Genomic DNA, 27,009 nt, shown 5'->3' on the forward strand with positions numbered 1-27,009 from the left:
TCCGTCCACACTCCTCACAACCCATACTCCGGCGGGCTCCAAATCTTTGATGACCCAAATGCTGGGATGATCTTTCCAATCACACCACTGAACTTCTGGATGAACGGATGTGACAAAGTCCCGGTCACGGTGTTGAAGACCTTGATTCCCCATTCCGTCTGTGGGTTTGCGATTTGCGGGGCTCCGGGGATGAGTTTCTGCGCCTTGTCGACATATTCGCGTGTAATGCGTTCATAGTTGGTGAGCGCGGTGGGGATGTCATCTTGAGAGCGCGAGATCTCGCCTGCGAGAACGTATGCGCCTACGATTGCTGCACCAGTACCCTAGTATTGACATCAGTCTGAAGGTTCGATGATGAGAACGAAGGTTGAGGAGAACTTACGACACCAGAAATCGGACTGGGGCAGTACGCCGCATCACCCACCAGGGCCACACACCCTTTGTGCCAAGTATCCATCCTGACCTGTGCAATCTGCTGCATATAGAAGTCATCCGCCCTCTTCATCTCGCGTATACAACGCTCAGTCTGCCATCCTGCACCCTCGAACTCCTTCTCGAACCACGCTTGCTGCTCCTCCCTAGTCCCTTTCTTCAATAGCTTATCTATCTCTTCGAAGCGGCTAAGATTCCCGTCGGTAATGGCGAGATACGCACGCGTAGTGCCGTACTGGTCAGGTCTTAGAAGGAACAAGCGACCACGCGAGGCGTTGTACCACTGTGCGTACTGGGTGTCTACGGGTTCACGGGGCATGGTGAAGAGAGCAGAGTATTGGCCGAGACGGTGTAGAAAGTCGTCGTTCTTGGGTCCGTGTCCGAACACGATGCGACGGGTTCGCGACATTTGGCCATCGGCGCCGATGACGACGTCAAATTCCGTGGGTGGGAGCTTGCCGTTTGCGAAAGTGACGAGTGCTTTGCCGCCTTTGGATTCGTCTTGTTGGACCTCTGTGGCCATTTCGCCGAAGACGTATTTGATGTTTGGGTTGGATATTGTGAGCTCGTAGACAATGCGTGCCATATCTCCTCTTAGGATTTCGTACTCGCTTGTTGCTATGATGAAGTTAGTTCATAGTTCCAACGTTGACCTGACAATATTCTCCTTCTTCTCTCATAGATCACCGGACACGAAATCTGGGTGACATACCGCTTTGTCTCTCCTCCTCTCCAGTAGCCTCAAACGTTGCGCGCCTTTCCCCATCTCGGTATACGAACTGCATACCAACTTCTGTAGTAGTCTTCTCTTTCACCTTTTCCAGGATTCCCATCTTCTTCACGATAGGCAGAGCTGAGGAGCGAAGATCGACGGCTTGTCCACCTAATCTTGGTTCGGGTGATCTCTCTACGATGGTGATCTGGCAGGTAGGCATGAAGCGGTGCAACCAGTACGCTGTTACAGGACCGGCGATGCCGGAGCCTGATAGCAGGATATTGAGAGGTTGCGTCGCGGACGGCATTTTGAAGGCAGTCTCAGCGTTCGACGAAGGCGTGGGTTTGGGTGTATGAACTGAGGTACTGAGATTCTGCCTAGACGAACTTGTGGAAGGTGCTGCGGGTAAATGTATACAAGACGAGGAGAGCTGCAATGTGATTATATGCGCAACGGACGTCCGTCCAACTACTCTATATACCTCACATTCCTTTTCTCTTTCGGTCCTTTGCATGCATCCCGACTCTTCAACACTGCATTCATCCAGGGTGCAGCCTACTAGAACACAGACAGAATCATAAGTCGGAACTCCGTCCTTACTACTTGCAGATCGGGTTCCTGCGCGCTACGGCGAAATTCTGCCGTGACTAATGACATCACCAGATCCCCAAGACAATCGGTGGCTTTGGCGCCGCTAGTACCATCTCTCGGTCGTTCGACAATTGGATGGAGCTGAGTTTGTAGTTGTTTGCGTTCGAGGCGTGCAGTTGTGCATGATGGAAAGCTTGGAAAGTCATCGGCTGTCAGGTGCCTTCCGGCGCCGTAAGGAATGCGCAACGTCTCGTACTTCTTACTCAACGCAGAATCGGAGGTTGCGAAAGTGCCGATGGTATCTTGGCGATAAGGCCTCCACACAATCATGGCAGGAAGCCTTCTTATGAAAAGCACCGTGCATCTGACATTTTACCCTACGATCGATTACTGTCCACGCCGCTGGCGAAGATATGCTCGCCTTACGAGCTCTCAGAGTTGGGTGACAGTGACAGGCTCCTTTGAACAGGTGTCAGCGCAATCAGGATGGCACGCTAGCTTGCTGACTAATACACGCGGTGTTTACGCATTGGGTATGCTTGAAGCGCGTCAGATCAGTGCAACCTACCTTGGTCACACTGATGTTTCCTATGGGCAAGCTGTTGATGGACTCTCGTGAAAAGCGCGACTGATTCGCTTGACTCGGTGTCCTCTACCTAGGTTGAGAGATAATGGCGTCGGCGGAAGCCGAAACACGACATGTTCGCTCCCCTTTCGATCTGTTCGCTCTAGTAAGCCGACTCGATACAACAGAATGGGGATACAAGTGATTAACATGCCTTCAGGAACATTGGGAAAGCACCAGCCCTGCGCTGCCAGCCGACCATCATCAGCGATGGAATGAAATAGCCAGGAGGTACCGCACCACAAGCCTCCTGCAGAGATGGGTACGGCACGCCTCATCCGATGCCACAGCGTGATTGCATTGGTCTCAAAATTGACGCTACCCAGCATCTGCACAAGCGGATCCAGGACGCACTGAACGAAGTTCCTGGTGCAGTATCTCTTCCTTCGCCCACCACAAAACAAATCGACGAGATATTTGCTCCGCATCAAACCATCCAAGAACACAATATCAGCAGATGGTACCCAGGGTGGAACACAGTCTGGTTAAGGACATGTTACAAGCCCTCAATGGCCCAAAGCTACGCTGAGCTCGCACGACTTTCTGGGGCTAACATCGAGGACGGCTGCGTTGAAAGTTTGAACCATGTTTTAGATGATTGTGCGCTTTATGACTTCCATGGACTGGATCAGGAAGTCCTGGATCAGCTTCTTCTTCGCATTCCCGGACTGACCGATGGTTTGGGTATAATGGACGAGTATGGAGATGGTAGTGAACTTGTTTATGGAAGTGCCATCTACCAAATCGAGAGGGAAGAGGACGGGAGTCATGTAGATCGCAACATCACAGATCAAGAGCTGTTCGATATCAGAGAAGTGGCTAACCGAGTTCAGAACTATGTGTATGTGGCAGACGAAGAAGCTATCGAGAAGAGCAGGGTGAAAATATGGTGGTTCGATGAGTTTGGAAAGATCATCTGGGACAGCTACGCTGAAATCCCAGATTCCGATTTGGTAGGGCTGCGCGGTGCGATGATGGATGGGCAAGACTTTGTCGAAATTGTTGGAGAAGACGGCAAAAGGGGCGGTCAAATTGCCCGACCATAGCCAGTTCAAGAACGGATGACAGGGCCGGCACGACTTGGCAACGATGCTTTACCACCCATTTGTTTGAGAAGAACAAACCGAAGGGGTAATTGCAAGAAGAGCATGGGTTATGCGATGCTGTCATGCGAGCACATCATCAAGCGGGGTATTGCGTGCTCGCCACCTCCGCATCTATGCAGCGAGACACAACCCGTTGCGATGGACTAGAAATAACCGGGAATAACGTCGCAGAATGTATAAAAGTCAAACAGGACTCCAAGTCGCCCAAGTCTCGTAAGTTGAAACTACTGCCAGCAACATGCCATCAGCGACGCTGCAACAGCCACCTTCCATTCCAAAGTGGGGACGGCCCAAGCGAACAACGAAGAAGCTAGACTGGGCAGAGATCAAGGTCATTGATCTATCTACGTATGACGAACCTAATGGAAAACAAAAACTGGCTGAAGAGCTGAGAGACGCAGTGAGTTGGCAGCTAAACTCTGCGACAAACGTCCCTTCTGACAACGCCGAAGGTGCACCACACGGGCTTCTTCAGCGTTACTGGCACTGGTCTAACGCAGGAAGAGGTCGAGCGTCAATATGATATCGGTCAAGCTTATTTCGACTTGCCGTTAGAAGAGAAGGGCGACCCAAAGTACCGATGTGATTTCGCAAAGGGCAACTACTTTGGATACCGCGCTGTACGCCCCTATATCCATGCCATTAGAAAGCAAATTACGCTTGTCTAACGCAAAGCCAAGGCCAACGAGAAGAAAATCATGGGCACCGCGGTCCTCGATAACGTTGAATCCCTCAACATACCCAAATTCATCCCTTCAAACTCCCACGAGCCATTTCCACACTTCCTCCACCCCTTTCGCCCAGAGATCGAGTCCTTCTCGCGCCGCTCTCTGGACATAGCATCCAAGATCTTCACGCTCTTCTCTTTGATCCTGGAACTACCCGAGACCTACTTCTCAGATCAACATCGCTATGACGACGCATCAGAAGACCATCTACGCTACATGATCTACCACCCACGCCCCGCTACCGACGATGCCAAAGTTCAGAATACTTGGTCTCGCGCGCACACTGATTTCGGAAGCTTGACACTACTCTGGAGTCAAGATGTTGCAGGTCTCCAACTCAAAACTCCGGCTGGAGAGTGGAAGTACGTTCCACCTGTTCCCAACGGCATCATATGTAATGTTGGTGATACTTTGTCCTTCTGGTCTGCAGGCTACTTCAAATCGACTATCCACAGAGTAATCAGACCACCAGAGGATCAAGCGCATATTCATCGGCTGGGGCTGTTCTACTTTGTCAGACCGGGAAATGAGGTCGATATCAAGCCTGTGGCATCACCTTTGTTGAGAAGGTTGGGGCTTGTCGGCGAAGATGCCGAAGAAAGGGAGCCAGTGAGGGGTCTGGAGTATGTTAGGGAAAGAGTGAAGGATTATCATGACCATGGGGACTATGCGGACAAGAAAGGCAAGAAGTTCAAAGTGGGAAACTTGGAAATCGAAGACGAGGCGGCATAGCGTCGCGAGAGAGTAATTTTCTCCCTAAAAACACTCGCGCTATGAACGTCGAAGAAACTACAGTATACCAAACTCCAGCTAAACACACCACGTCTATGCTTTGACCCCGTCAGATGAAGCATTCCACAATCTCCACACTCACAATTCCCTTAGCCGCAAACCTCATACTACTTCTCTCTCCCCACACCGCACTGTTCCAACTTTGACAAATCTCTAACCCGGTATTTATCCTCTTAACCCTCCCCGCCCATTTCGGTTCCCTCTCCAGCTTTTCAAAGATTGGTAGACCACCTCTACCATTATAACAAGCGTCGTACGCTGCCGTCTTCCATGGCCCCAAGGGCTCCTTCCGATACCCGTTGCTGATCTTAATGCGACGGTTGATGCCATGCGCAAGGTATTGTGTTATAGCCGCGAGTATGGCATAGCGTTCTGGGTCGTGGTCGCGCGGGTCGGGGATGGAGTGGACGTGCCAATTTGTGTGATCGAAGAAGTCTTGCACTTCGTTGCGAAGAACTTCGTAGTCGCCGCGGATTAGATAATGGTACATTACGTATATTTTGTCTAAGGGGGTTTCGTTAGGCTTGCGCTTGGGGAGGAGGATCGCGTCGAGGCTGGAGACTAGTCAGTATATGCTCGACACACATTGGTGGGGTGCGTACGGCCAGGGATATATCGCTGAAACTGGATGGGAAGAGAGTGAAGGATGCACATGGTGTGTGCTGAAGGTGCGTAGCTTGGTGTATAGTGCCGGGTGATTGTTCAGAAAGTATGCTTTGCAGCCTCGGTGAAGAGGCAATGGCTGTGAGGGTTGGAGAGGTATTGTGGGGAAGTAGCGTGGCATTTTGACGGCTCGACAGTGGGGATCTTGATATGCGCTTGGGAAGAATCGTCAGTACAAAGGCACTGAAAAGATGGGTATGAAGTCGAACGGTAGCTTCGGGCATGATCATGACATGTTTGAGAGATGCCGAGTGTTGCGAACAAATCGGAGGAGAATATTCTGGCGTCAACTTCGGCTCGTAATGACCATGTCGTCTCAGAAAGCGGCCTATGAGCTGTGTAAACTCCAGGCTTGACGAGTTGTTTGGTTGATCGTGCGGTAAAGAGACAGCATTTCCATTGAGTGGGACCAGTGTGCTGGTCCCGAGGGGTACCGTTCTATGTGCCGTGATCCAGTGCGTCGGACTCTGACACAGGGTCCTTGCATGATGTTGACATTCGTCAAAACATCGGTTGATGGATAAGAGTTTTGTGGTTCAGGGGCGGTGGTGACGATTTGGAGAGCAACTCCGCGGAAGGCTAGACTCAATCATCACCTCTGGTCGTCATGCGATATCGCTAGATACCGGGTTGACTCTGTTTGCTGTATCGAACGAAATTTCTTGAGAAAGGAATAGCGAGCGTTGTAGGAGGTCATTGTGATTCCAAAAAAAACTGCGCTTTCAAACCGCTAAGCGAATATCAATGTAGTATCGTGCAACATGCGTCCAAAGACATTGGAACTAACTCGCGATTGGATTCAACGCTCACCTTGAACTGCATAAGTCCCTTCAACACTCATGCCCTCCTTTTTCTTGCCGAAAGCTTTCAACTTGTCCTTCAAGCTCGCGCTGAATTTCCTAGTCATACTCCCACCGGCTCTCTCCACCTTACCCACCAGATTCTTCACACTGTCCTTTCCCTCCGTGATGACGGGCGCGACACCAGTAGAAATACTTCTCTTGAGATCCGAGCCTATAGAAGTCACCGCTTTGACCTTCAACTTCTCCCAGCTGCCGGTTCTGCCATGCGATTGATAGCCACGCGCTTGGTAGCCGTAACCATGCGTTTGATATCGATGCTTTTTGACTTTAGGTCGTTGCTTGGGCGTCGAATGATAGGGGTTTGGTGTGAAGGTGCTGCAGGTAGGATATGAAGATGGCCATCGCGATGGTAGTGACATGTGGTGCGGTTCCGGCGCATGCGTTGAATGCAGACCCGAAGAAGATGTAGGGGCCCAGGACGATCGGTTCGACATAGCGGTTTCAGGCCTGAGGTGCTGATTCGTGATGGAATTGCGTGAGAACGCTCTTGATATCGCCGGTCTCTCCAAATCTTCTCCAGGTATTGGCACGATTGCCCTTCCGTAAGGAGACGATTCAATGTCCAAGTCAAAGACCCGTCCTTGCCTCCTCTCTTGCCTTGCCTCGAAGCTTCCCCGTTCATCTGTAACACGCCTCATGCTTAGCTTGCGCCTGAACTTGTCGATACTACCCACTCGGCTGCGGATACTGCCATACTTGCTGTCTTGCTTTCCTAGACGTCGTCCTTCACCATGCACGTCGCGAGTTGCTTGTTCCTGGCGAGCAAGGAAGTCCTCGATCCACTCTTTTGAGCTTTCATCGGTGGCAGAAGGCTGAACCCATTCGCTCGATCTCGCCCAGTCATGTAAATACACTCTTTCGGTGGACTTCGAACGGATGTTACTGTTCAACCTTGAATGAGCTTCATAAACTCCACCGCTCAATGGCACATTGGATATAGACTCTGGAGTACCGGTCGGAGTTGCGTCACTACTTGTACGGCTGGGCCACGTCATTCTCAATGAGTTACGCAGACTGGCGACTTCATGGAGTCTTGCATCTAGCTCGCCGATAGACTGCATGCTTTGGAGCTGGGAGGATGGATGAATGTGTATAGGTCCAGGCTCTGTGTGTGACTTCGCAGAGACTAGGGAATTCATTGTCGATGCGCGCGAGGAAGGCCTACTTAGAGGCGAGCATGGATGAATAGTATCCTCCTCGGTGTCGTTGCTCAACGTGGTGGTTCTCAGAGGAGGTGCAGATACTGGGCGATAAAACGGTGGTTTAGGTTCGATAATCGGAGTCAGCTCGTTCTGCGACGACTTCGGCAGAGGCTTGCGGCGAGGCATGGTGAGGGCATGGCTCTGGTGTACGGCATCTGTCACATTCAAGAATTGAAGTTTCGGAACAGCCGGGTATGTGGGCACTCCTGAGGTAGTTGAGTCGTCGTGCATTCGTATAACATTTTGCTGGTTTGCCACAGACGGCGTCGAGGAAGAATCAGTCGTGTTGTATGAACTTTCGGCGCACGCGGGAAGCTGGCCAGACGGCGTTTTGGAACGTTTCGAATCTCTAGAGATGTATCTGTCCTCGATGATTTGCGTATCTTCTGGAGATGGTAAGTCTCTCGCTTCTGTCGTGGCAGTACGTGTACCGTTCCTTTGCCTGTACATATGTTAGTGGGGCTCGACGTTGCATCTTGGGTTGCGCACTCAGACTTGGCCTGTCTCGACATTTGCACGGCTTTCAGCAAGACACCCGCGCCGTTGTCATGGTCCGAGGCATGTGCAATGTTCGCGGCATCGCCGGCCTCCATGATGATGGTTGTTTGTTGGAGGAGAGCAAGATTTACATTCTCGCAACGGACCCCAGGAAAAGCTCGTACGTCAATGAGCATCGTGTACTGGCAGTCCCACGATTGGCGACAACCGGATCCACCCGTGCCCGCGGTATCGTCGGTCAATTACTCATAGCTGATGTGCAAACTCAGATCGCTTATGGGCTTGAGGGGAAGCGATCAGGGTCTATGACAGTCGTTTTCGGATCGAATATCCCATGGTTACCGCGGAGCGGGGTTCGACTGCGATGCGAGTCTGGTACTGATTGCGGAAGACCCTGCATCGCCTCGTCGCCTTTTGCGCTGCCGTCCTCGGATTCCGCACTGTGGTAAACTCTGCACCATTGATTTTTTGTGTGTAAACCTTCGTCTACAGAGAAACAATCAATCGGTGCAATCTTGTTGCTGTGGTGCAGTTCAAGATGTGTTGGTAAGCAATCAAAGATGAGAAGGAAACCCCCATATGAGCTCGGTTGTGCCTATCGGAGTGCTAGTGGAAGTCATGAAATATGGGATGATCAAAAGTGAACGCAGATGTGGAAGGTGCAGCGGGGTTATGGAAAGACATCGTGTCGGATTGGGGGTGTGGAAAAGAGCGTACCGTGGCACCCACCATTCTGTACCAACACTATCTACTTTACGCATGGGCGATAACGGAGAATGCGGGGCAACGACTGAGTTCTTGTACAGCTATGAGTGCGGGGCAATCATCGCGATCTGTCCGTGTTACTGAAGTGTGGTTACGAAAGTCAAGCTTCAACGTTCAAAAGTGCAGAGGGAGGAATATTAGTACCTAGCTAGGTATTGCGCTAGCCAACACGTGCTCGTCACGTGTGACCTTCAATGCAGAAACAGAATTTGGGAATGTCTGAGAATACGCTCATGAAGATTCCCGCCATCAAGGAAGAAAGCACACACAGATGCAGCCATAGCCTTACTGCTCCATCGCAATACTGCGCTCGTAGAGATCAGACACTACCAGCAGATTAGTTCATGCCATTCCACGCGGTTTCGGAAAGAACTTACGAGTCTGTCCGTCCAAGAAGAACCCCTCCAGATTCTTCGCCACTCGCTCATATCTAGCCAAGTCATCTTCATTAAGAATCACATTGACCTTGGCTCGGATACCCCGAACATGCGCCATGAACTTGAGGAAGTTCCCTGTTAGGCGGTCTACAAGGACAACCTCCATGTCACCACCCTTCAGCGGTCGGTTGTCAAGACGCATTACATACGTTGGCTCGTTCTCTTGGATGGCCTTTTGAAATCGCTCGGAGTGCTGGTAGAGGAAGGCCACGTGATCCGCGATATCCTCCCAGAAGCCGATGAGCGAGAGAAGCGCAACGCGACACGCTGCCGAATGGTGGACATCGATGGACTGGTGGCCGGGAAGACCACAGACACGACAGCCACCGTATGTAGGACGCGCCAATAGATTGAAGCGGTCGGGGTTTTGTGGAACTTGCTTTGTGCCGGCTGGAGTCAGCTCGCGAACGGCTACTGAGAGCTTCGTGAGCGTTTCGCGAACATAGTCGGCATCATTCGACGTTGGAGATGACATAGTGATTGGGTGCTGTGTGTTAGTGTTGCGTTGTTTGGAGACAGGAAAATCTTGTAAGAGTAATCTGCAGGTCAGTGCTTGCGAGGATCTCTGAAGTTGAGGCCGGTGATAGAGGGGGAAAAGTGCGGTTGTATGAGTAGACGGTGGACGAAGAAGGTTCGATGCAAGACACTGGGGTAGTCACGATCTCACCGCTAACAGTGAGAGAAGGCACGTGCCGGCCAAGGCAGCAGTCACACACCTGCAGATTGTTTTCTCACGGATCAAGAGACCATAGTGAATCATGTCGCCTCATGAGCATGTGCATGAAGCGTAGAATAGAACAGTTGCTCAAACCCCAGGCGTAAGACCCTCAGGGTACTTTATTGGTATAATACCAGCCGAGGTCACCACCAAGCGGTGCATGTGCGATAAGACGATTCACTCAGTGTGAAGAGGAAGCCTACTACATCTGTCCCGCCATAGCAGGGCTACCGTGGCGTTGATCAAGGTGATCGTAGTTGAGGTCGAACTCTTTCTATACTCGCGTTAGTGTCTAGTACGTCGTTCATATGACGTGCATTGACAGAGCGGAACACATACCCTTTCTCTCCTCCAGTTCTTAACATCGAAGAATAGATACCATCCGTGTTCCTCTTTTGGCGAAATCCTGATAGGCGCCGCGAGATCTGGATCCTTCATCATCCACTGCTGGAGCTTCATGTGCCACCGCCAATCGCGGTTGTATAGCTCTTGTGCAGCAATTTCTTGCAAGATATCTCTCGGGAATTGATAGAAGATAGCTAATAGTGTCTCGGCGGAGAAGCTGGCCATTTTCGAATGCAGTGGTGGAACATTTGTTACAGTGTACGCCGCCGGTAGAGTGAAATCTGGTGGAATTACTGGCTTGACGTTGGATTCCACGAAAGGTGAACCAAACGTAGGATGTAATGGAGAATTACTAAGAAACCCATTAGCAAATGTGTTGAGAGGGCAAGGGAACGCGTACTCTGGCCGGCTCAGATCGAGGCCCAGAACTGTCAGATCTTGGCCCATAGCCAGCGAGGAATAGTCGGGGCTGTCCATAGGAATCATGGACAGAAGTCCAGGTAAACCGTATCTTTCCGAGTCCGTCATGTCCGAGAGCTTCTTGTGTAGCATATTTTGCGCGTTCGGGGAGCCGAGAACGTCAGACCCAAATGTTTGCTCGAACTGATTCTGCTGCTGCCGTTGACCGCCCGGGGCGAGATCAGCACCACCCCGCATGCTTGTCTGAGGACCTAGGGAGAACATGTTCCCTTGCTGCCCTATCCGTTGGTTTCCCTACATGGTGTGAACTATGGTACAGCAGAGTTGCATGTGGTACGTACATCTGCTTGGTTGCCTGTCCGCATGTTCTCAAATGGTGTCCGTGATGCTATCATCGTCAGTGGCTGATATGATGGCTGAGACCTCTTGCTTACATGTACCTGGCGGTGCCCTGCCACCCACAGTGGGGTTGATGCTCCGGTCTTGCTGGCTATCTGTCGGGCTTGAGAGGCCGTTCCGTGTTTGTCCGAGCCCAGGAAAGGCGCTGTTTCCATTCGCACCGAATGCCGCTGCGTTCTGTATCAGGCCAGCTCTTCGATCTTGTGGAATATCTCCGCCAGCGCCCCCTAATGGAGGGAACTCCTCGATGTTGCCTGTCTGCGGCTGAACACCCCCCAACTGTCCGACACCCCCTTGTCCTCCAAAACGATAATCATCCCCAGCACCAGAGAACTGGCTTTGGGATGAATCATCCTGTCCCTGGTTCTGCTGTTGTTGATTCGTAGCCTGTGTTGCCTGCCCTTGGCCCTGCTGTTGACCTTGGCCTTGCGGACGTCCGATCGTGTTTTGCTGGGCTTGCTGGGTGGTTCGTAGGGTGGGGTTCGACCACATCTGCTGCGCGGTAGTGTTCTGTTGCGCTTGCGGCGCGCCCGACAGCGAAGGGAATTCCCTATGGTCATCAACATTTAGCTTGTGTCTCTCAACGTCCTTCAGATTCCCAGAATCGAGCTGTGGAGTCTTTTTTCGGTACTCTCCTTTCTTTCGTTTCGGAGGCATTTCGTGTGTTGACTTACTCAAGATTCAGCGGCGTATGTGGCTGCGAGCCGCCCATTGCTTGCGCGAAGCTTGACATGGCCCCGCCGTTTGTTCGTGTTTGCGCATTCGATAGGCCTGGCGCACCCATTGGAGCTCCAAACCCCCATTGAGACGCAGCACCTACAGAGACAGCAATCAGCGATATAGCCCAAACTCGCTCTGGGGTTGTCCTCACCCATCTTGCCATTCTGCAACCTATTCGCACCGAGTGGGGCACCGCGGCCCGGATTTTGTTGCGCTTGAAACATGTTGGGGCGTATGTTTTGTAGGAATGATGCGCCCTAGCCTACACGAGAAGGGTAGTTAGTATTGTTTGATTTGGGAGTAGGTACTTGGGCGAGCGAATGGCAAGGCTGCGGCGAAGCAGTCGAGGAAGGCGCGTAGTGAATACGGCTGCGTAAAGGGATCGTGATCGTTGTAGGGCTGTTATTCGGGCGCGTTCGATGTCGTAGTCGTGGGTGGCTCCGTTGCGATGTGCGGCGTGGTGCGATTCCGATTCGACCTTGGGGTTTATGCGGGCAACAGAAGGAATGGGTGCACTTCGAGGGCTTGGAGAGAGAGCATTTACGAACCTGGTAATAGAGTCGTGATCTGGCCTTGGGCGGCTAGTGTACGTCGAGCTCACGGTGTTGTTGTATCAGTCTCGCGTACTTAGGTACGTGAAGTTGCGAGGTTCCCGAAACCGAAGTGGTGCTAACCTAATCGGGCCTGCACAGGCTTATGACGCGGGGAGCCAACCGGCCCACGGGTGGATCTTCCGTTGAAATGGAGAGCTTCGGACTGCTTAGCATTGAAGACTGCGCAGACTCGTAATTTCGATACAGATGCGATAAGCACGTAAGAAAGAATGAGAGCATGAACCCGGATTAGATGTCTTCTATGGCAACAATCAGCAACGTATCCCAACAGTAGGCACATTGATGAATTCTAGCGAAGGCCTCACAAGGCATTGGATTGGAACATCTTGACGTGAACATCCTAAGGTCGTCAATATGTGTCCATAATTGCCTTCAGTCACAAATCTGTATCGTGAAATTTGTCCAAGCACGCGAGTGTTATGCATTGATGGTAGCTTATAGTGAAGACGACACAGAGAAGTAGTATGCCGAAAAGTGTTGTCCTGTAATATGCCAAATCATCTTCCTTTGTACGCGGGACGTACAGAACCCACACGCTGCTACCTCGAACCTTTTGAAGAGACATGCATTCATGCAACAACTGAATCCACGCTACTGATACGCTTACACGCGGAGTAAAACTTTAACAACAAAGCTATCGAACAATCACAGAAGCAAACGCTTCTGAGTCTAAGCAGGGCCTTGCTGGAATAGATGTGACATGTCGGCTTCACCGTTGATGCCGAAGAAGTTGAACCTGGGACAGAGATTTAGTGACTGCTTTCGGACAGAATCGCAACTTCGACTTACCAGTCATCGACATTCAAGCTCATAGGCACGATGGGGTTGGGCCGACCTCCGGAACTTTGACTCCAAGCATCATCCTGTGCGCCATGCTGTTGTTGGTTTTGCGACATCATCTCCATCTGTTGCTGCCAGGCCTGAGTGTTATTATGCTCGTACCCGCTGGAGATACCCGGATTTGACGGTGGGTTCTGCATCTGTGACTGGCCCCCAGAAGTCTGTTGAGAGGGCATGGCAATGTTTTGAGGTTGGCTCAAGGCAGGATCTACAAGGCTGTGGTTTTGCATGGGTGACATCTGGGGAAAGTTGACTTGTGTGTCGGCAGGGAACAGCTGATCGGGCTGGAAGTTCTGCCACACTTCTTGGCTAATATTAGGGGTATCACGGGTCACCAGGAAAAGATCTGGTGGCGTTCCTGGATACGAGTATGAAGGATTGAACGGGGTCGTAGGACGCGTTCCTGACCGTGAAGGGCCCATGAATGCGTCGTGATTCTGCCGATTCATCTGCGGAGATCCAGTAGTCATCTGGGGCATCTGCTGTTGGGGTTGCAGCTCGCGCGAAGGTGTGACGGCAGGAGTCTGCGGTCTGGACCGCTCATAGGAGACCTGGGCAGATGGCGGCCCACTTGGAACAGGGAAGCCTAGATCCATGTCATCGAATTTTCGTTTCGAGGATTCCTGGGCAGGCTTAGGTGGCGGTGGTGGTGGGACCGAAGGGACCTTGTTTTTCTTGTGGTTACGGCCGGCAGCTTTCTGCAGACGTTCTTCAAGGTGCTTGTTTCCAAGAATCGATTCGAAGAGAGTATGCACCATCTTTGCGACAAGCCACACCTTGGAGACCTCTTTAAGAGCGTCCAAGCAGATCTGTAGTCGCTGCTCAGTCGCTGAGACGACAGACTTGTTAGACGACTTCATCTGGTACACGTGCATGATGAGAGCGGAGAACAAGCTGTAGACGATGAAAGCCGGAGTATACCGAATTTCATCATGAGCTCTGAGGTTTTCAATGATGGATGTGATCATAGCGGCTGCTTGGTACGCGATATTCCGTGATGGGTAGGCGTTGGCTTCACCAAAACCGTCAAGATGAGTGGCTTTTGGTGAGCCTGCTGGTGGCATGTGTGCGCGATGCAGAAGACATAGAGTGGTGCTGCGAGCGTTAGTCTACATCAGAGTCAAAAGATGCATAGACGTACTAGTAATTTGAATGTAACAAGGCAGCCCAGAAATGATGGCGATTTCGCTCCCACTGCACTTCCGGTGGACAATGTTGCAGCCAGTCGGCAAGGGCCATGTCGCTGTGTGTCAGGTCTATGGCATTCGCCCTGCGGTGTTTCGACGCTACTGAGTATTGTTGTGATAGGACCAAGCCCATAATCTCGCTAAGTTTGACATAGTTGATGAAGAACTGAACATGGATCGGATCTGGTGGGTATTCTGCGGCGTGCTCTGTCTCGTCGTCGATGAAGTCATCTTCAGACACCATCTCGACGTCGGAATCTTCAGGGTCGATGGCAACCGGCCGGCCGAGTGCGACTGCCACTGAACGGTCCCGGCTGTACAGTGTCCACCAGATACGCTTCCACAGGCGCTTGTCGGAGCGTGTGAGCTGCGATCCTTCAACGCTGCGGTGCATGCCCGAACCCTGAGCTACTACGATAGCGACTCGGGTCCAGTAGAAAACGTTCTTGGTCACGTCCTCGGGTCCCTCCCAGTACCAGCCCATCAAGATGAGGGCTTGCACAATGGTCACGCGATCGTCTTCGAAGTTGGCATCGTATAGCGCCTTTGCGCGCTTATAGAACGTCATGGCGGCGGGGGTGGTTGAGCCACTGGAGTCCATCAACTGCGCATTGGTACACACGCGTGAGCCTGCCAGGAGTATGGCCTGCAGTAGCAGGAGCGAGGGCGGGTTCTTGGGGTCTCGATACTGGCGCATGAAGCGGCTGCGATTGATGACTGGCACGACCGGGGCCACCCATCTGAAGAAGGCTTCGACAAGCTCGTCGCACAATGCCCGTGGTGGGAGCAGGAAGGCGCCTCGCTGATGCAGTATCTCAATCTCCATGTTGTCCATCTCATTGACCCGCGCCTTCGCGCCCCGCACGTTCTCGGGCAGCGGGTAGTGGACGACATCGGTGGTGCCATAGCGGTCGTGCACAAGCAGCGACAGGTTGGAGGACTCCCCGAGGTAGGCGACGCGGCCGGCTTCTTTGATGGGGGCGCGCGCAAACTTGGGCTTCATGAACTGCACGTAGGTGCCATTGTGGGTAGCCTGTTGGGCGGCGTATTCGGGCGAGACGGTGGTGGAGGGGGTCCCATCCTGGGTGTTGTATGCGGTCGACTTCTCGCGGGGCTCAGCGGAGGTGCTGGCGGGCGAGCGGTCGTCGCTGTCGCCGCGGTCACTGCTGTCGCGTCAGTTCCATAGCACCCTGGCGGTCGGTCGCGTGCGTACCTCTCTGCATCCTTGGCCCGGGCCGTCTGCGTCTTCTTGCGCTTGGGCTGGGGGATGCGGCACTCGATGCCGAAGGCGGTGCAGTTGGTGCATGGGATCCCCAATGAGGCGGCGTCGCATCGTACCTATTGCTGGTTATGTCGCGTTCTGGCAGCACGGCGGTTCCGCGGCTGATTACTCACTTTCCTCGCGTGACAGGCTGCGATGCGTGGTGGTTAGCATTCGTTATCCAGGCCGACCGAGGTGCCGAGGCTCGCGAGCTGAACCATATATCCCACCGACCGCAATGGCTCCTCCCTCGTACCATCAGGGGCGCAGATACAGGCAAGACATGGGTCGCACTCACTTTCGCACGCCCGGCTGGCGCGTTGCCGCCGGAAAGACGGGTGTCCAGGGGGAACTGACTGCGACGACGCCGACGGCCTGGCTGGTATGAGCATGTGCTGGAGTGCTGCGCGCGACTGCAACCTACGGGGTCCCAATGCTGGGTTGCGCAGCGAGCGGCGGCGGCGCTGCTGCTGCGGGCACGGCGCTGGCCATGAAGGAGTGTTCGCCCGACATGCTGCTGTCGCTGTGCTCTTTGACGCGGTCGTCGAGGGTTGAGGTTATGATTCGTCCGCAAATGGTCGTGTTCTTTGGGGGCACGCACAGTGTGTACTAGCGCGGGCGCCGGGGTGGTACGGGAGGGTACGGCAAGGCAGTTATTACCATTGCGACACGAAACGTGCTTTTTCCTGTCCAACAGGATATTCGCTCAGACGCCAGAAATTGCACTGCTACCTAGGCTGCTTCTGGGCCGTGTCACGTTGGCGTCAACTTTGGCTTCTTTGTTGCTCGGTTGGACGGCTGCCAGCTTACCCCAGATCACGTCTCCGACCATATGGCTCGCCTCCTATTGGCGACAATCACCAGTTTCATATGCGGACCAGCGAGACAGCATGGGAAGCAACTGATCGCCGGCTCTTTGAGGAAACTCGACTTTGTGATTTGCATTCACATGCAGACTATGCTCTAAAGGGGCTGGCTTTGCTCACACGACAGCAAGTGTACTGTCAAGTCCAGCCAATACCTTAAGCATGGCCTCGGAAGTCGTCCCGTGAAGTAATCAGCTTTCCCAGATACATCAAGCGTTTCAACTCTTCCAACGTCCATGACTGCTACGCGGAACACCCTTCGCGCTTCTGTCTGAACGCTTCCAACTTGACCTCCTTATTCGCAGGACTGATGTACCTGAGCTCCACATCCCCCACCTTGTCCTTGATAACCTCATCCTCGGATGCATACAGGTACTTCTGGTGCTCGACTGGGTCTAAGACGACTGTGTCGGCGTTCTGCACTTCCATCTCAAACACCAACTTGAGCCATGTCGTGGTCTTGTCCAAGAAGGTAAAATGCGTGACTTTCCTCAGTATGCGGGTCGTTTCAAGGCCAGCTTCTTCTTTGAGCTCTCGAGCAGCAGCATGCAGAATTGTCTGGTCCGTATCATCGACCTTGCCTCCTGGGACCTCCTTTTTGGTGTTAGCACCGTAAGACTCGTAGCTTCCTCATTGACTCACCCAGAGATCAGGGAACGCTCTTTCCTCCGCTGCACGCTGCACGATCAGCAGCTTGCCTTCTTTGTTGAACACAATTGCGCCTGTGACGAGACAATTGTATTCGGGGTGCTGCTGGAGATAGTCCTTTTCAGATACCGCGTATTCTTGCAACGAATCTGGATAGTGGAGTGGTTTCATGATGCCACTGGAGTGTGAGTGAAGACAGGTAAGGAATGTTAGATCTGGGGCCTGTGAAGGCAGCTATGTACGCTCCGACCGTTGTTGCCTTGAGAACATCCTCAACACGTCGTGCAGGTTCAGGCTACCGCCAGACCTCAGCGAGGTACTACATAAGCAGAAAATACAGTCATCGCGTTGTCTATGGCCATGGCTTACAAGCCCATGTGGATGATGCGCTGACACGTGAGCCAAGTGTTCGCGCGTCTAGATCGGCGCTAGGTGGTGAATTCAATCCAGTGCGTCACAACATCGACGCGCCTCATCCCCATTCCCGTCGCACGGTCGCCGCCCGCATCAATCCGATCGCGAACACACTCACTCCCTGCGCATATTTCCTAATACCTTAACACACTCGCGCTGGCGCCTTGCTACAATGCCCCGCCCACCACGATCGAAAGTCGCGTCGCGCGTCGCGAAACCCACCAAACCGAAAGCTGCCCCCGCGCGCAAACAGGCGGCGAAACCCATCCCAGCGCAAACCAAAAAGCTCAGTGAGGCAGCCAATAGTTTCAGCGAAGACAGCGATGGCCTCGTTACCAAATCGAGAACAACGCGTTCGCGCAGGACTCTACTGGGGGAGAAGACACCGGAGGCTCAGGACGAGGCAGAGCTCACCATGACTGGCGCGCTGCCGGCTGAAGAAGCCATCCCTGTGTCATCGATTAAGAACCGGACTCCTGCATCGAATGCATCAAAGCGGACGCGGGCCACAAGGAGCAGTGCCAGGAAGTCCGCAGCACACACATCGCCAACTGCCATCGAACCAGCACACGAAGAATCGCAGATAGAAGACGATAGCGGCTATGGCGACTTGACATTCTCTTCCCTTGGCTCAAATTCACCAGCTCACGGCACCCGCCCGCCGTCTGCCATCAAAGTCGGCGCAACACCCGCACACGAGAGATCGATACTTGCTTTGACCAACTTCAAGCGCAGAGCACGGCAGCCAAGCTTGTTGCGCATGGTGCAGCAGACTACGGACGTGGAGGACAATGATCAAGACGACTTGGACAACACGGACAATTTCGACTTTGACGACTTCCTTCCCCACGCCGAATCAACACCTCTCAACGTGCGGAAACAGGTACCGGAGGAGGAGACACGGAATGATAGCGGCACTCAGATCTCAAGCTCCGGTTCCCGTGGTACAAAGCGCAAGCTGTCGCCTGTAGTCCAAGTACCTCGCTCGTCACCACCCGTCAGTCCACAGTCTGGCGGCGATGTGGAGTCGGAGCGGTCACACTCCCCAAGCCTACCAGAAGTACTGCCGACACGTGAGGAAGTCATCGCGCAGACACAGGAAGACGATGAACCCTTGAGCGAGACGCTTGCACCTCCCATGTCAAGTAGCCCGGAACGCGAAGTATCAAAGCCGCCTCCGACCCTAGCGCAAACGCGACCACGCAGGAGAGGACGGCAGGTCAAGACACCCGTGGTGGACGAGGACTCTGATGGCGAGGAAACAGAGACACCTGCAAGGGCTAAGCAGAGGGCTAAGAAGAAGGCACAGCAGAGCATATCCACCGCGCAACTCAAAGAATTGCTACCACGTCGGCGCAATCGCTTGCGGGATCGCGATGAGTTTGAGATCGAATCGTCGGATGATATTGAGCAAGTGGACTCGGATCAAGATGAACTACAAATGCCAACACGTCGCGTTCGTCAGAGGCAGGGGGCTGGAAAGCCGGCATCGCCAAAGGCAACAAAGAAAACAGGTCGCGCCAAGAAGACTGCACCAGCAAAACCAGCAGGGAAGTCGAGCCGAACGTACGGTCGCAGGATTTCGTCGGATAAGGAAAATGAGACAGCAGACCAGAACGAAGCAGAGACCACTGAAGTCTCAGCCATTGAGCAGTCTGAGAAGTTGGCTGCTATCAGAAAGAAGTTTGAGGAAGTAGACGCGTTTGAGCTGGAGTTTGAAGATGTGGATGCGACGACCAGCTCGAGCCCGTTCCGGTGACGGACAAGCCAGTGGGTGGGTGAGATTCGTTCTGTTCGATAGTGTGTCTTTACTGTTTCTCGTTCTGTCGACCATGACGACTGATGATGATATCCGTGGGTTTAATACACGCACATGGCGTTTGTTTGCGTGTCGCTACGCAGTAGTGTTATAGTACATGACAATGCACGATCTGTATCCAAACCATGAAGTAATGTCGTGAATGCATGGGGTGACCGAGTCAGCTCTGGCCTGAAGCTAGTCGTTATCTGGCCTTATCGTCACACGGCGCCCAGGCAGTTTGAGAAGTCACGGAGGGGCGGTGAAAGTCGAAGAGTACCCACTACTTACGTATCCAATTCATCTTAATCAATCGTGAGCCTTGTGCATGGTGCCTAGGTGACTTGGCATGGCACGTTCTGACGGTTCGGCGGCACAGTGCACGGGCGTGTTTGAATGAAGGGGTGTGGTACTCGGGGGTTACGTAGCTTCCTTCCCCAGCTGTTGACCCTCACGATACCCGAGCAACCTAGACACTGCGCTTCCGTCCTTGCTCCTGACGTCCACGCCATGTTCCCGTAACCCCATGTCATGCGGCTTCCCGACCACTCCAATCACTTGGCCTATGCAGCACCACCGTTACCCACTCCGCCTGGCGTCCGCATGCCATGAACCCCTCCAATGGCTCCTCGCTGTCCACGTCCAAGAGCAACTCGACACTGCGCCCCCGCACCCGAAGACTGATCTCGGTGGAAGATGACATCTATGCGACGAGTGGAAGTGAGAGCGGACCCAGTAGGGCCACGTCGAGATTGAACTCGCGGAACACATCTCCCACCCCGAATGCACGCACAGGCGGCGCTTCCTCGTCCCGTCTAAACGTCACTTCTGCCCCTTTATCCTCCTTTCAAAGGTCATCGGGCACCTCGACCCCGAAATCACCCTCGCAAACACTTTCCGGCCTATGGGGAAACTCGCTGGCGGCTATTCAGGGCATTGCCGCTACCGTCCTGGCCAGTGACGGTACCTCGGACGAATCTGGAAATACTCGCAGACGTAAACCGGGCCATGGGCGTCGGACGTCGACGAGCGCCCCGCCCCCGAAACACTGGGGTCCTGCAGGCGCAGGCTCGCATGTCGGAGCTGGAACACACGAAGAGAGAGAGGCCATGGTCAGAGCGATGAAGCGCAAAGATCTACTGACCGCCGGTGAGCATCTGGTACCGGACTCTGTCGGCCGCATAAAGCGCAGGAATTCGGATGAACGGATCAGCGCTTCCGCACCTCCCAGCGAGAACGACGACCGAGATGCACTTGTATACATACATCACGTTCGCCCGCAGGACACGCTGGCGGGACTGAGCATCAAATACAACTGCGAGCAAGCTGTGCTACGGAAGGCCAATCGTATGTGGCCGAACGATAGTGTACAGATCAAGAAGCAAGTCGTCCTGCCAGTAGATGCGTGTGGCGTAAAAGGGAAACGAGTCCAAGGCCCGGATGCTCTCCCTGCCGAAGATCTATTACTGGGAGAGTACGGCGAAGATTCGAATAGCAAGGCTCCACTTTCAGATACTCAAGGTCTCCCTAACGGCTGGACCACGCCAAAGAAGAAAGACCAAGAGAACGACTCCGTCCCCTCATCTGACCCAGAGACACCATGGACACATGATTCATGGGTTCTTCTGCCTAATGACAAACAGCCCACACAGATTGGCCGCATGCCACGAAGAGCGCTTGGCTTCTTCCCACCCGCTCGACGAAAGTCTCTCGCGTACTCCGACGCATCGACCCCCCGGGCTTCCGTCGACCTTCCACGCTCGTCCACCTCCACAAATCCGCTCACTAGCTCTCCCTCGCAATCCGTTCGACCGCGCGCGTCAAGCAACCTGTCATCCGCCTCAGCCCACAGTCGTCAAAGAAGTACATCAGGCAAAGCATGGGGTCTGCAAGGCCCAGGGGGTGTCGGTACAATGGGCAGGAATGTGCGAAGCCCTGGGCCTGCGCAGGATGGTCTGAACAAGAAATTCGCTCAGTACTTGCCCAATATGGCTCCTCCACCCGGACAGGAATACTTCACACCGTGGGCGCCGGGTTTGCTGGACGCAGGTGCAGGAACATCAAGTCAGTATGGCGGATCCGGTGCTGTCACTCCGCTCAGTGGCAGCGGCTTGGATTTCCAAGAGCTTGGGGGTGCTATAGAAGGATGGGTAAGGAAGGTCGGCACACAAGCACAGAAGCTTTTGAATGAGCCGGGCACACCTGGACAGGGGAAACGCAGTGCCGTACCTGTCCTGGGAGCTGTCGGCGGTGATTTGGGCGACCTCATAGAACTCCAAGATGATGCCTTTGAGATTGGAGATGACGAAAGGGACAGGGGCAGATCGAGGGCAGAGGAGACGCTTGCGTCGACGAATGAGCGCTCAGTATCGAGGCCAGCACAGCAGTATCAGTCAGCACGACCAGACATCAATCTCGTCCTGAGAGATAGGACGCGGAAAGGGGAAGGCAGCAAGAAGGATTAGACAGCATTGTGTGAATAAGGTGTAAAGGTGTGGGTAGCAACACGTGCACAGCATGTTGGCTTGCTTTGGGTATCGAAGCGTTTGGCATTCCAGGGCATTTACAATATATCATTCACAACCTCATGTCCATGTTCACAGATTTGGGTGACTTGCTCCTTATGCCCGGTTTTGTTGCTGGTATGTTGGTTGCGAAGACTATTCGGAAGAACTACAACAAAGCTCTTCGTCGGATCGCCGAAGGCCGTGCACCTCCACATTGGATCCGGACTAGACAGGCGGTGACTTATCGCGCCACTGTCGCTGTGAGGTTGTTTCCCATTATCTACTCGGATTGCGAGAGCGATATATCTAGATGTCCGCCAGAAGCGCATTAGGCAGGTGGTCATCTGCTCTGCTGCGGCATAGATCGGCATACGAAGCTGCTCCACTCCGACGATACCTCCAAACCACGCGATCACCTGCAACGTTTCTCTTCCAAGACGTCCGTCTTTCATCAACACCAACCTTGACTGGAAGACAATACGCCAAGCAATATTCAAGCATAAGTCGGCCTCTCACACCTTCGGTTACGAGAACAGCCGCATTCGCCACGATGCATCGCTCCCCCGCCGCCATGTTAACGAAACCGATGGCGGACCCAAACATCGAGATTCGCACTCCCAGAGATCCCAACACTTTGTCCAACTATCACAACTTTGTGACACGGCATACTAGTGTAGACTTCGACATCGACTTCCAGAAGAAGAGGTTGTTTGGAAGTGTGGTGCTGACGTTGGAGTGCTTGACAGATGAGGATGTGAAAGATGTTGTGTTGGACAGCAGGTATGTACACATTCTCTGCAAGAATTAATGCTTGAAATGCTTTACTAAATAAATCTAGCTTTCTTGATATCTCCGTTGTAGAAGTCGAGGGCAAAAGCGTCAAGTTCAACGTAGGAGATCGCGTGGAACCCTATGGCAGCCCTCTTACCATCACTCTTCCCTCCAAGGTTCCCAAAGGCAAGACTATTGATGTAGAGATCAAGGTCGCAACCACTGATAAGTGTACCGCGCTTCAGTGGATGACTCCCGCTCAGACCTCCAACAAGAAGCACCCCTACATGTTCTCGCAATGCCAGGCCATCCATGCACGTTCAGTCTTCCCTTGTCAGGACACTCCAGATGTCAAATCGACATTCAGCTTTGCTCTCCGCTCGCCCCTACCGGTGCTTGCTTCAGGTCTGCCTACCGGGGCAAGCGATTACCTGCCCCCGAAGAAGGATGGTGAGAGCGGTACCATGAAGTACACATTTGAGCAAAAGGTCCCCATGACTGTCTACCTCTTCGCTGTCGCGAGTGGAGATCTAGCGTGCGCAAGCATCGGCCCCCGCAGTACGGTATGGTCTGGTCCTGAAGAGCTCCTTGCCTGCAAAGACGAGCTTGACGGCGAGATCGAGCCTTTCATGAAAGCACTTGAATCTATCGTTTCGCCCGCCTACCAGTGGGGTCAGTATAATGTGCTCATTCTGCCGCCTTCATTCCCGTACGGCGGCATGGAGAACCCGGTTTGGACTTACGCCACTCCCTCTATTATCTCTGGCGACAAGCAAAACGTCGACGTCATCGCACATGAGCTGTCACATTCATGGTCCGGCAATCTGGTCAGCGCAGCAAGCTGGGAGCACTTTTGGCTGAACGAAGGCTGGACTACGTACCTGGAACGCAGGATCGCTGCTGCTCTTCACGGAGAGGCACATCGCCACTTCTCTGCCATCATTGGTTGGAAAGCTCTGGAGCAAAGCATCGAGAACTACGGCGAAGACCACCCCTACACTAAACTTGTTCTCGATCTCAAGGGCCAAGACCCTGATGACGCCTTCTCTTCCATCCCGTACGAGAAAGGTTTTCACGCCCTTTACCAATTCGAGCTGCTTCTCGGAAAGAAGAAGTGGGATTCCTTCATCCCCCATTACTTCGACACTTTCAAATTCAAGTCTGTCGACTCGTACGACTTTAAGAGTTGCCTCCTAGAGTTCTTCGAGAAAGACGCAGAGAGCAAGCAGAAGCTGGACAACTTCGACTGGGACAAACTGTTCTACGCACCGGGATTCCCTGTCAAGCCAGACTTTGACCAGACTATGGTGAAGAGCTGCTACGAACTCGCAGACAAATGGCAGGCTTTGATCTCCTCCGAATCCAACGACTTCAAGCCCCAAGCCTCTGACATCGAAGGCTGGGTGTCAAACCAGTCTGTGGTCTTCCTCGAGAAGCTTCAGTCTTTCGCTTCGAAATTCTCAGCCGACAAGGTACACCTGCTCGGTGCGACTTATGGCTACAACGACACTCAGAACATTGAGGTTCTGTCTCGCTACCTCAACATCGGGCTCATGGCCAAGGCACAGGAGACTTACGAGCCTGCAGCAACATTGTTGGGCAAGATTGGGCGTATGAAGTTTGTCCGGCCCATGTTCAGGCTCTTGAATGAGGCGGATCGCGACTTGGCGGTCAGCACGTTTGAGAAGAACAAGGACTTTTACCATCCGATCTGTAGGCAGATGGTAGAGAAGGATCTTTTTGGAGAGGAGAAGAAGTAGAGACGGGTGCAATCATCAAGAAGTAAAAAATAGCTACAGTGATGTAAACATATGTAAAAGCTACATGTGAAAATTGTACAAGTGCAAATGAAAGTAAATTTGTTATTGACTTGTGGTGTCGCTATGTATCTCATGCCAAGAAGTCTATCGACATCGGCACACCAACAGCTCATGACTATCACACTTCCATCACTTCCAGCCGTCGGAGCAAACACCGAAACAGAACATCAGAACTTCGGCCTTGCATCACCGAGACCGGCCTACCTCACCCCGTCACCATCTCGCGTCGAGGCAACCTGTCATTCATACCCCACCGGCATACCGCATCCGGCACTCCCGATCCCCGCATCCCGCAATCCAGATTCTAGCTCACATCCTCTGCGGCGTCACGGCGTCTGTTTAACCCCTCATTCAACCGAACCGCCGACCCAGCGCCCCCTGCCTTTGCCAACCACTGTCGCGAATCGTATATAACACGTTGCCTCCTCCCGGCCGCCGAAAATGGCCCCTCCCAAGCGCGCTTTGTTCTCTCTAAACCTCGATACCGACGCCGACCACGTGTACCAGAAAGTCGAAGACCACAGCAAGGACGGTACAGATAGAGTTAAAGTCATTGAAAGCAAAGGGCCGACACACGGACATACGGATCTGAGCTACGTGACGAAACCGTTTGAGAAGACAGTCAATCGCGCGGTCAACGAGGTCATTGAAGGAAGCGGACGGAAAGTACATTCCGCAGAGGGTCACGTATCGTATTCGACAAACAGAACGGAACGACGAAGTGGTGGAACAAGAAACCAAGACGACGAAGAAGAACGCGATCGAAGCCGTTTGAACGTTGTCAGCAAGACGAAAAGAAGGAACATCGAGAAGAAGTACGACACTTCTGAACTTTGAGAACTTCCCTACACCCACGCAACGCGTACTATATCAGCACCCACCATGTCATCAGACCAGCAACCCCTCCGCATAGCCATTGGCTGCGACGACGCGGGCGTCTCGTACAAGAAAGCCATCATCAAAGATCTCGAAGCCGACTCGCGCATCGCCTCCGTGACCGACGTTGGCGTACCTGAAAACAGCGACAAGACCGCGTACCCACACATCGCCGTTGATGCTGCCAAGCTTGTCGCAGAAGGCAAGGCAGACCGCGCAGTTCTCATCTGCGGCACTGGTCTCGGTGTCGCCATCTCTGCGAACAAGGTGCCTGGCATTAGGGCTGTAACGGCACATGACTCCTTCTCTGTGGAGCGCGCCATTTTGTCGAATGATGCGCAGGTGCTTTGCATGGGTGAGCGAGTTATTGGCATTGAACTCGCCAGGCGGTTAGTGAAGGAGTGGGTCGGATATCGGTTTGACAAGGGCAGTGCGAGTGCGAAGAAGGTACAGGCCATCATGGACTATGAGAAGCAGAACTACGCGGGGTTGGTCAAGGATCAAGCCGACGCGAAGGGCTGTTAGGGTATTCATGGATAGTTCATTTTTGTTGTAGAATATCATTGTTGATGTCACGCTCGATGTTATAATCTTCTTACACATGGCGAGTCCTCTCACGCGATAGCACACATCCGCCGTCTAATGATCCGGCGTACCAAACTCCCAAATATCCTTCTCATACCCCTCCGTCAAATCCTTATCCTGCCCATACTTCTCCTGCCACATCGTGAAGCCTCCCTGAAGCACATAGACCTTTTGCTTCTTGACCTGTGTCCCGCTAGGTCCTTTCCCCCCTTCTTCCTTATCAACCGCTCCACTCTGTTCCTCAACCTCGCCCTTTGATTCCACCTTAGAGGCCGGATCCAATCTCTCCTTCTCTCTCAGATATCTCAATGCCGCACTGGGACCCCGTTGCTGCGATAACGCGCAGTGGAAGATGACGACTTCCTTGTCTTGTAGTGTGCGGATCAGCTCGGGAGTTTTGTAATCGAGTTGCGACGAAGGGACCCAGGTTGAGCCTTTGATGTGACCGCCGACGTGATCGCTGTCTCGTACCTAGATCGAGGGCGCATGGTCAGTCTTGTATATATCAGGGAAAGGTTCGTGTAGGAGTGTTTTCTCACGTCGATGACTGCAGTGTTTTCAGGCAGCGATTTGCCGGAGGATTTGAAGTCGCTGGCGAGAGACTCGCGAGTCACGAATTCGAGATCCGAAAGGGATATCGTCGACATTGTGCGGGCGGATGTGTGAGGTAATCGGCGGAGGAGAAATGCTCGTGCTTGGATCGCAGCAGGATGCTGATGGCACGATCTCGCTGCGCGGAGAAACTTGAGAGAATGCAGCGTGGAAGTTGTAAAGGAGCGGACGATTGTCAAGGGCGGGACGTG

The 27,009-nt window shown here is 53.2% G+C and overlaps 11 protein-coding genes across 11 annotated transcripts; 5 read left to right on the forward strand and 6 right to left on the reverse strand.

The window, feature by feature from the left end:
- Positions 1 to 14: 14 nt before the first annotated feature.
- Positions 15 to 1,454, reverse strand: J4E87_008763 (uncharacterized protein; the record flags this gene model as incomplete). Its single annotated transcript, XM_049380347.1, has 3 exons — positions 15 to 323; positions 383 to 1,050; positions 1,145 to 1,454. 3 exons carry the CDS (start codon positions 1,452 to 1,454, stop codon positions 15 to 17), a joined length of 1,287 nt encoding a protein of 428 aa, XP_049229844.1.
- Positions 1,455 to 3,707: 2,253 nt separating this feature from the next.
- On the forward strand, positions 3,708 to 4,929 carry J4E87_008764 (uncharacterized protein; the record flags this gene model as incomplete). The annotated part of the gene is made up of 3 exons (XM_049380348.1): positions 3,708 to 3,869; positions 3,922 to 4,089; positions 4,150 to 4,929. The coding sequence occupies 3 exons, from the start codon at positions 3,708 to 3,710 to the stop codon at positions 4,927 to 4,929; spliced, it is 1,110 nt and encodes a 369-aa protein (XP_049229845.1).
- Positions 4,930 to 9,265: 4,336 nt separating this feature from the next.
- Positions 9,266 to 9,892, reverse strand: J4E87_008765 (uncharacterized protein; the record flags this gene model as incomplete). The annotated part of the gene is made up of 2 exons (XM_049380349.1): positions 9,266 to 9,306; positions 9,358 to 9,892. 2 exons carry the CDS (start codon positions 9,890 to 9,892, stop codon positions 9,266 to 9,268), a joined length of 576 nt encoding a protein of 191 aa, XP_049229846.1.
- A 445-nt stretch (positions 9,893 to 10,337) lies between these two features.
- On the reverse strand, positions 10,338 to 12,243 carry J4E87_008766 (uncharacterized protein; the record flags this gene model as incomplete). Its single annotated transcript, XM_049380350.1, has 7 exons — positions 10,338 to 10,409; positions 10,475 to 10,832; positions 10,881 to 11,194; positions 11,242 to 11,288; positions 11,335 to 11,849; positions 11,974 to 12,115; positions 12,171 to 12,243. 7 exons carry the CDS (start codon positions 12,241 to 12,243, stop codon positions 10,338 to 10,340), a joined length of 1,521 nt encoding a protein of 506 aa, XP_049229847.1.
- Positions 12,244 to 13,302: 1,059 nt separating this feature from the next.
- On the reverse strand, positions 13,303 to 16,434 carry CTF1ALPHA (Cutinase transcription factor 1 alpha; the record flags this gene model as incomplete). The annotated part of the gene is made up of 7 exons (XM_049380351.1): positions 13,303 to 13,369; positions 13,423 to 14,568; positions 14,615 to 15,823; positions 15,874 to 15,998; positions 16,056 to 16,072; positions 16,220 to 16,296; positions 16,346 to 16,434. The coding sequence occupies 7 exons, from the start codon at positions 16,432 to 16,434 to the stop codon at positions 13,303 to 13,305; spliced, it is 2,730 nt and encodes a 909-aa protein (XP_049229848.1).
- Positions 16,435 to 17,030: 596 nt separating this feature from the next.
- J4E87_008768 (uncharacterized protein) lies at positions 17,031 to 17,606 on the reverse strand (the record flags this gene model as incomplete). Its single annotated transcript, XM_049380352.1, has 2 exons — positions 17,031 to 17,381; positions 17,430 to 17,606. 2 exons carry the CDS (start codon positions 17,604 to 17,606, stop codon positions 17,031 to 17,033), a joined length of 528 nt encoding a protein of 175 aa, XP_049229849.1.
- Positions 17,607 to 18,021: 415 nt separating this feature from the next.
- On the forward strand, positions 18,022 to 19,608 carry J4E87_008769 (uncharacterized protein; the record flags this gene model as incomplete). The annotated part of the gene is made up of 1 exon (XM_049380353.1): positions 18,022 to 19,608. The coding sequence occupies one exon, from the start codon at positions 18,022 to 18,024 to the stop codon at positions 19,606 to 19,608; it is 1,587 nt and encodes a 528-aa protein (XP_049229850.1).
- Positions 19,609 to 20,255: 647 nt separating this feature from the next.
- J4E87_008770 (uncharacterized protein) lies at positions 20,256 to 22,112 on the forward strand (the record flags this gene model as incomplete). The annotated part of the gene is made up of 1 exon (XM_049380354.1): positions 20,256 to 22,112. One exon carries the CDS (start codon positions 20,256 to 20,258, stop codon positions 22,110 to 22,112), a length of 1,857 nt encoding a protein of 618 aa, XP_049229851.1.
- Positions 22,113 to 22,725: 613 nt separating this feature from the next.
- Positions 22,726 to 24,685, forward strand: J4E87_008771 (uncharacterized protein; the record flags this gene model as incomplete). Its single annotated transcript, XM_049380355.1, has 2 exons — positions 22,726 to 22,934; positions 22,993 to 24,685. 2 exons carry the CDS (start codon positions 22,726 to 22,728, stop codon positions 24,683 to 24,685), a joined length of 1,902 nt encoding a protein of 633 aa, XP_049229852.1.
- A 501-nt stretch (positions 24,686 to 25,186) lies between these two features.
- On the forward strand, positions 25,187 to 26,146 carry J4E87_008772 (uncharacterized protein; the record flags this gene model as incomplete). The annotated part of the gene is made up of 2 exons (XM_049380356.1): positions 25,187 to 25,514; positions 25,638 to 26,146. The coding sequence occupies 2 exons, from the start codon at positions 25,187 to 25,189 to the stop codon at positions 26,144 to 26,146; spliced, it is 837 nt and encodes a 278-aa protein (XP_049229853.1).
- A 114-nt stretch (positions 26,147 to 26,260) lies between these two features.
- J4E87_008773 (uncharacterized protein) lies at positions 26,261 to 26,853 on the reverse strand (the record flags this gene model as incomplete). The annotated part of the gene is made up of 2 exons (XM_049380357.1): positions 26,261 to 26,677; positions 26,746 to 26,853. 2 exons carry the CDS (start codon positions 26,851 to 26,853, stop codon positions 26,261 to 26,263), a joined length of 525 nt encoding a protein of 174 aa, XP_049229854.1.
- Between the last annotated feature and the right edge of the window lie 156 nt (positions 26,854 to 27,009).

This window comes from Alternaria ethzedia (assembly GCF_023757985.1).
Source record: "Alternaria ethzedia strain BMP 0044 chromosome Unknown scaffold_29, whole genome shotgun sequence".
In the NCBI taxonomy this organism is placed as follows: domain Eukaryota; kingdom Fungi; phylum Ascomycota; class Dothideomycetes; order Pleosporales; family Pleosporaceae; genus Alternaria; species Alternaria ethzedia.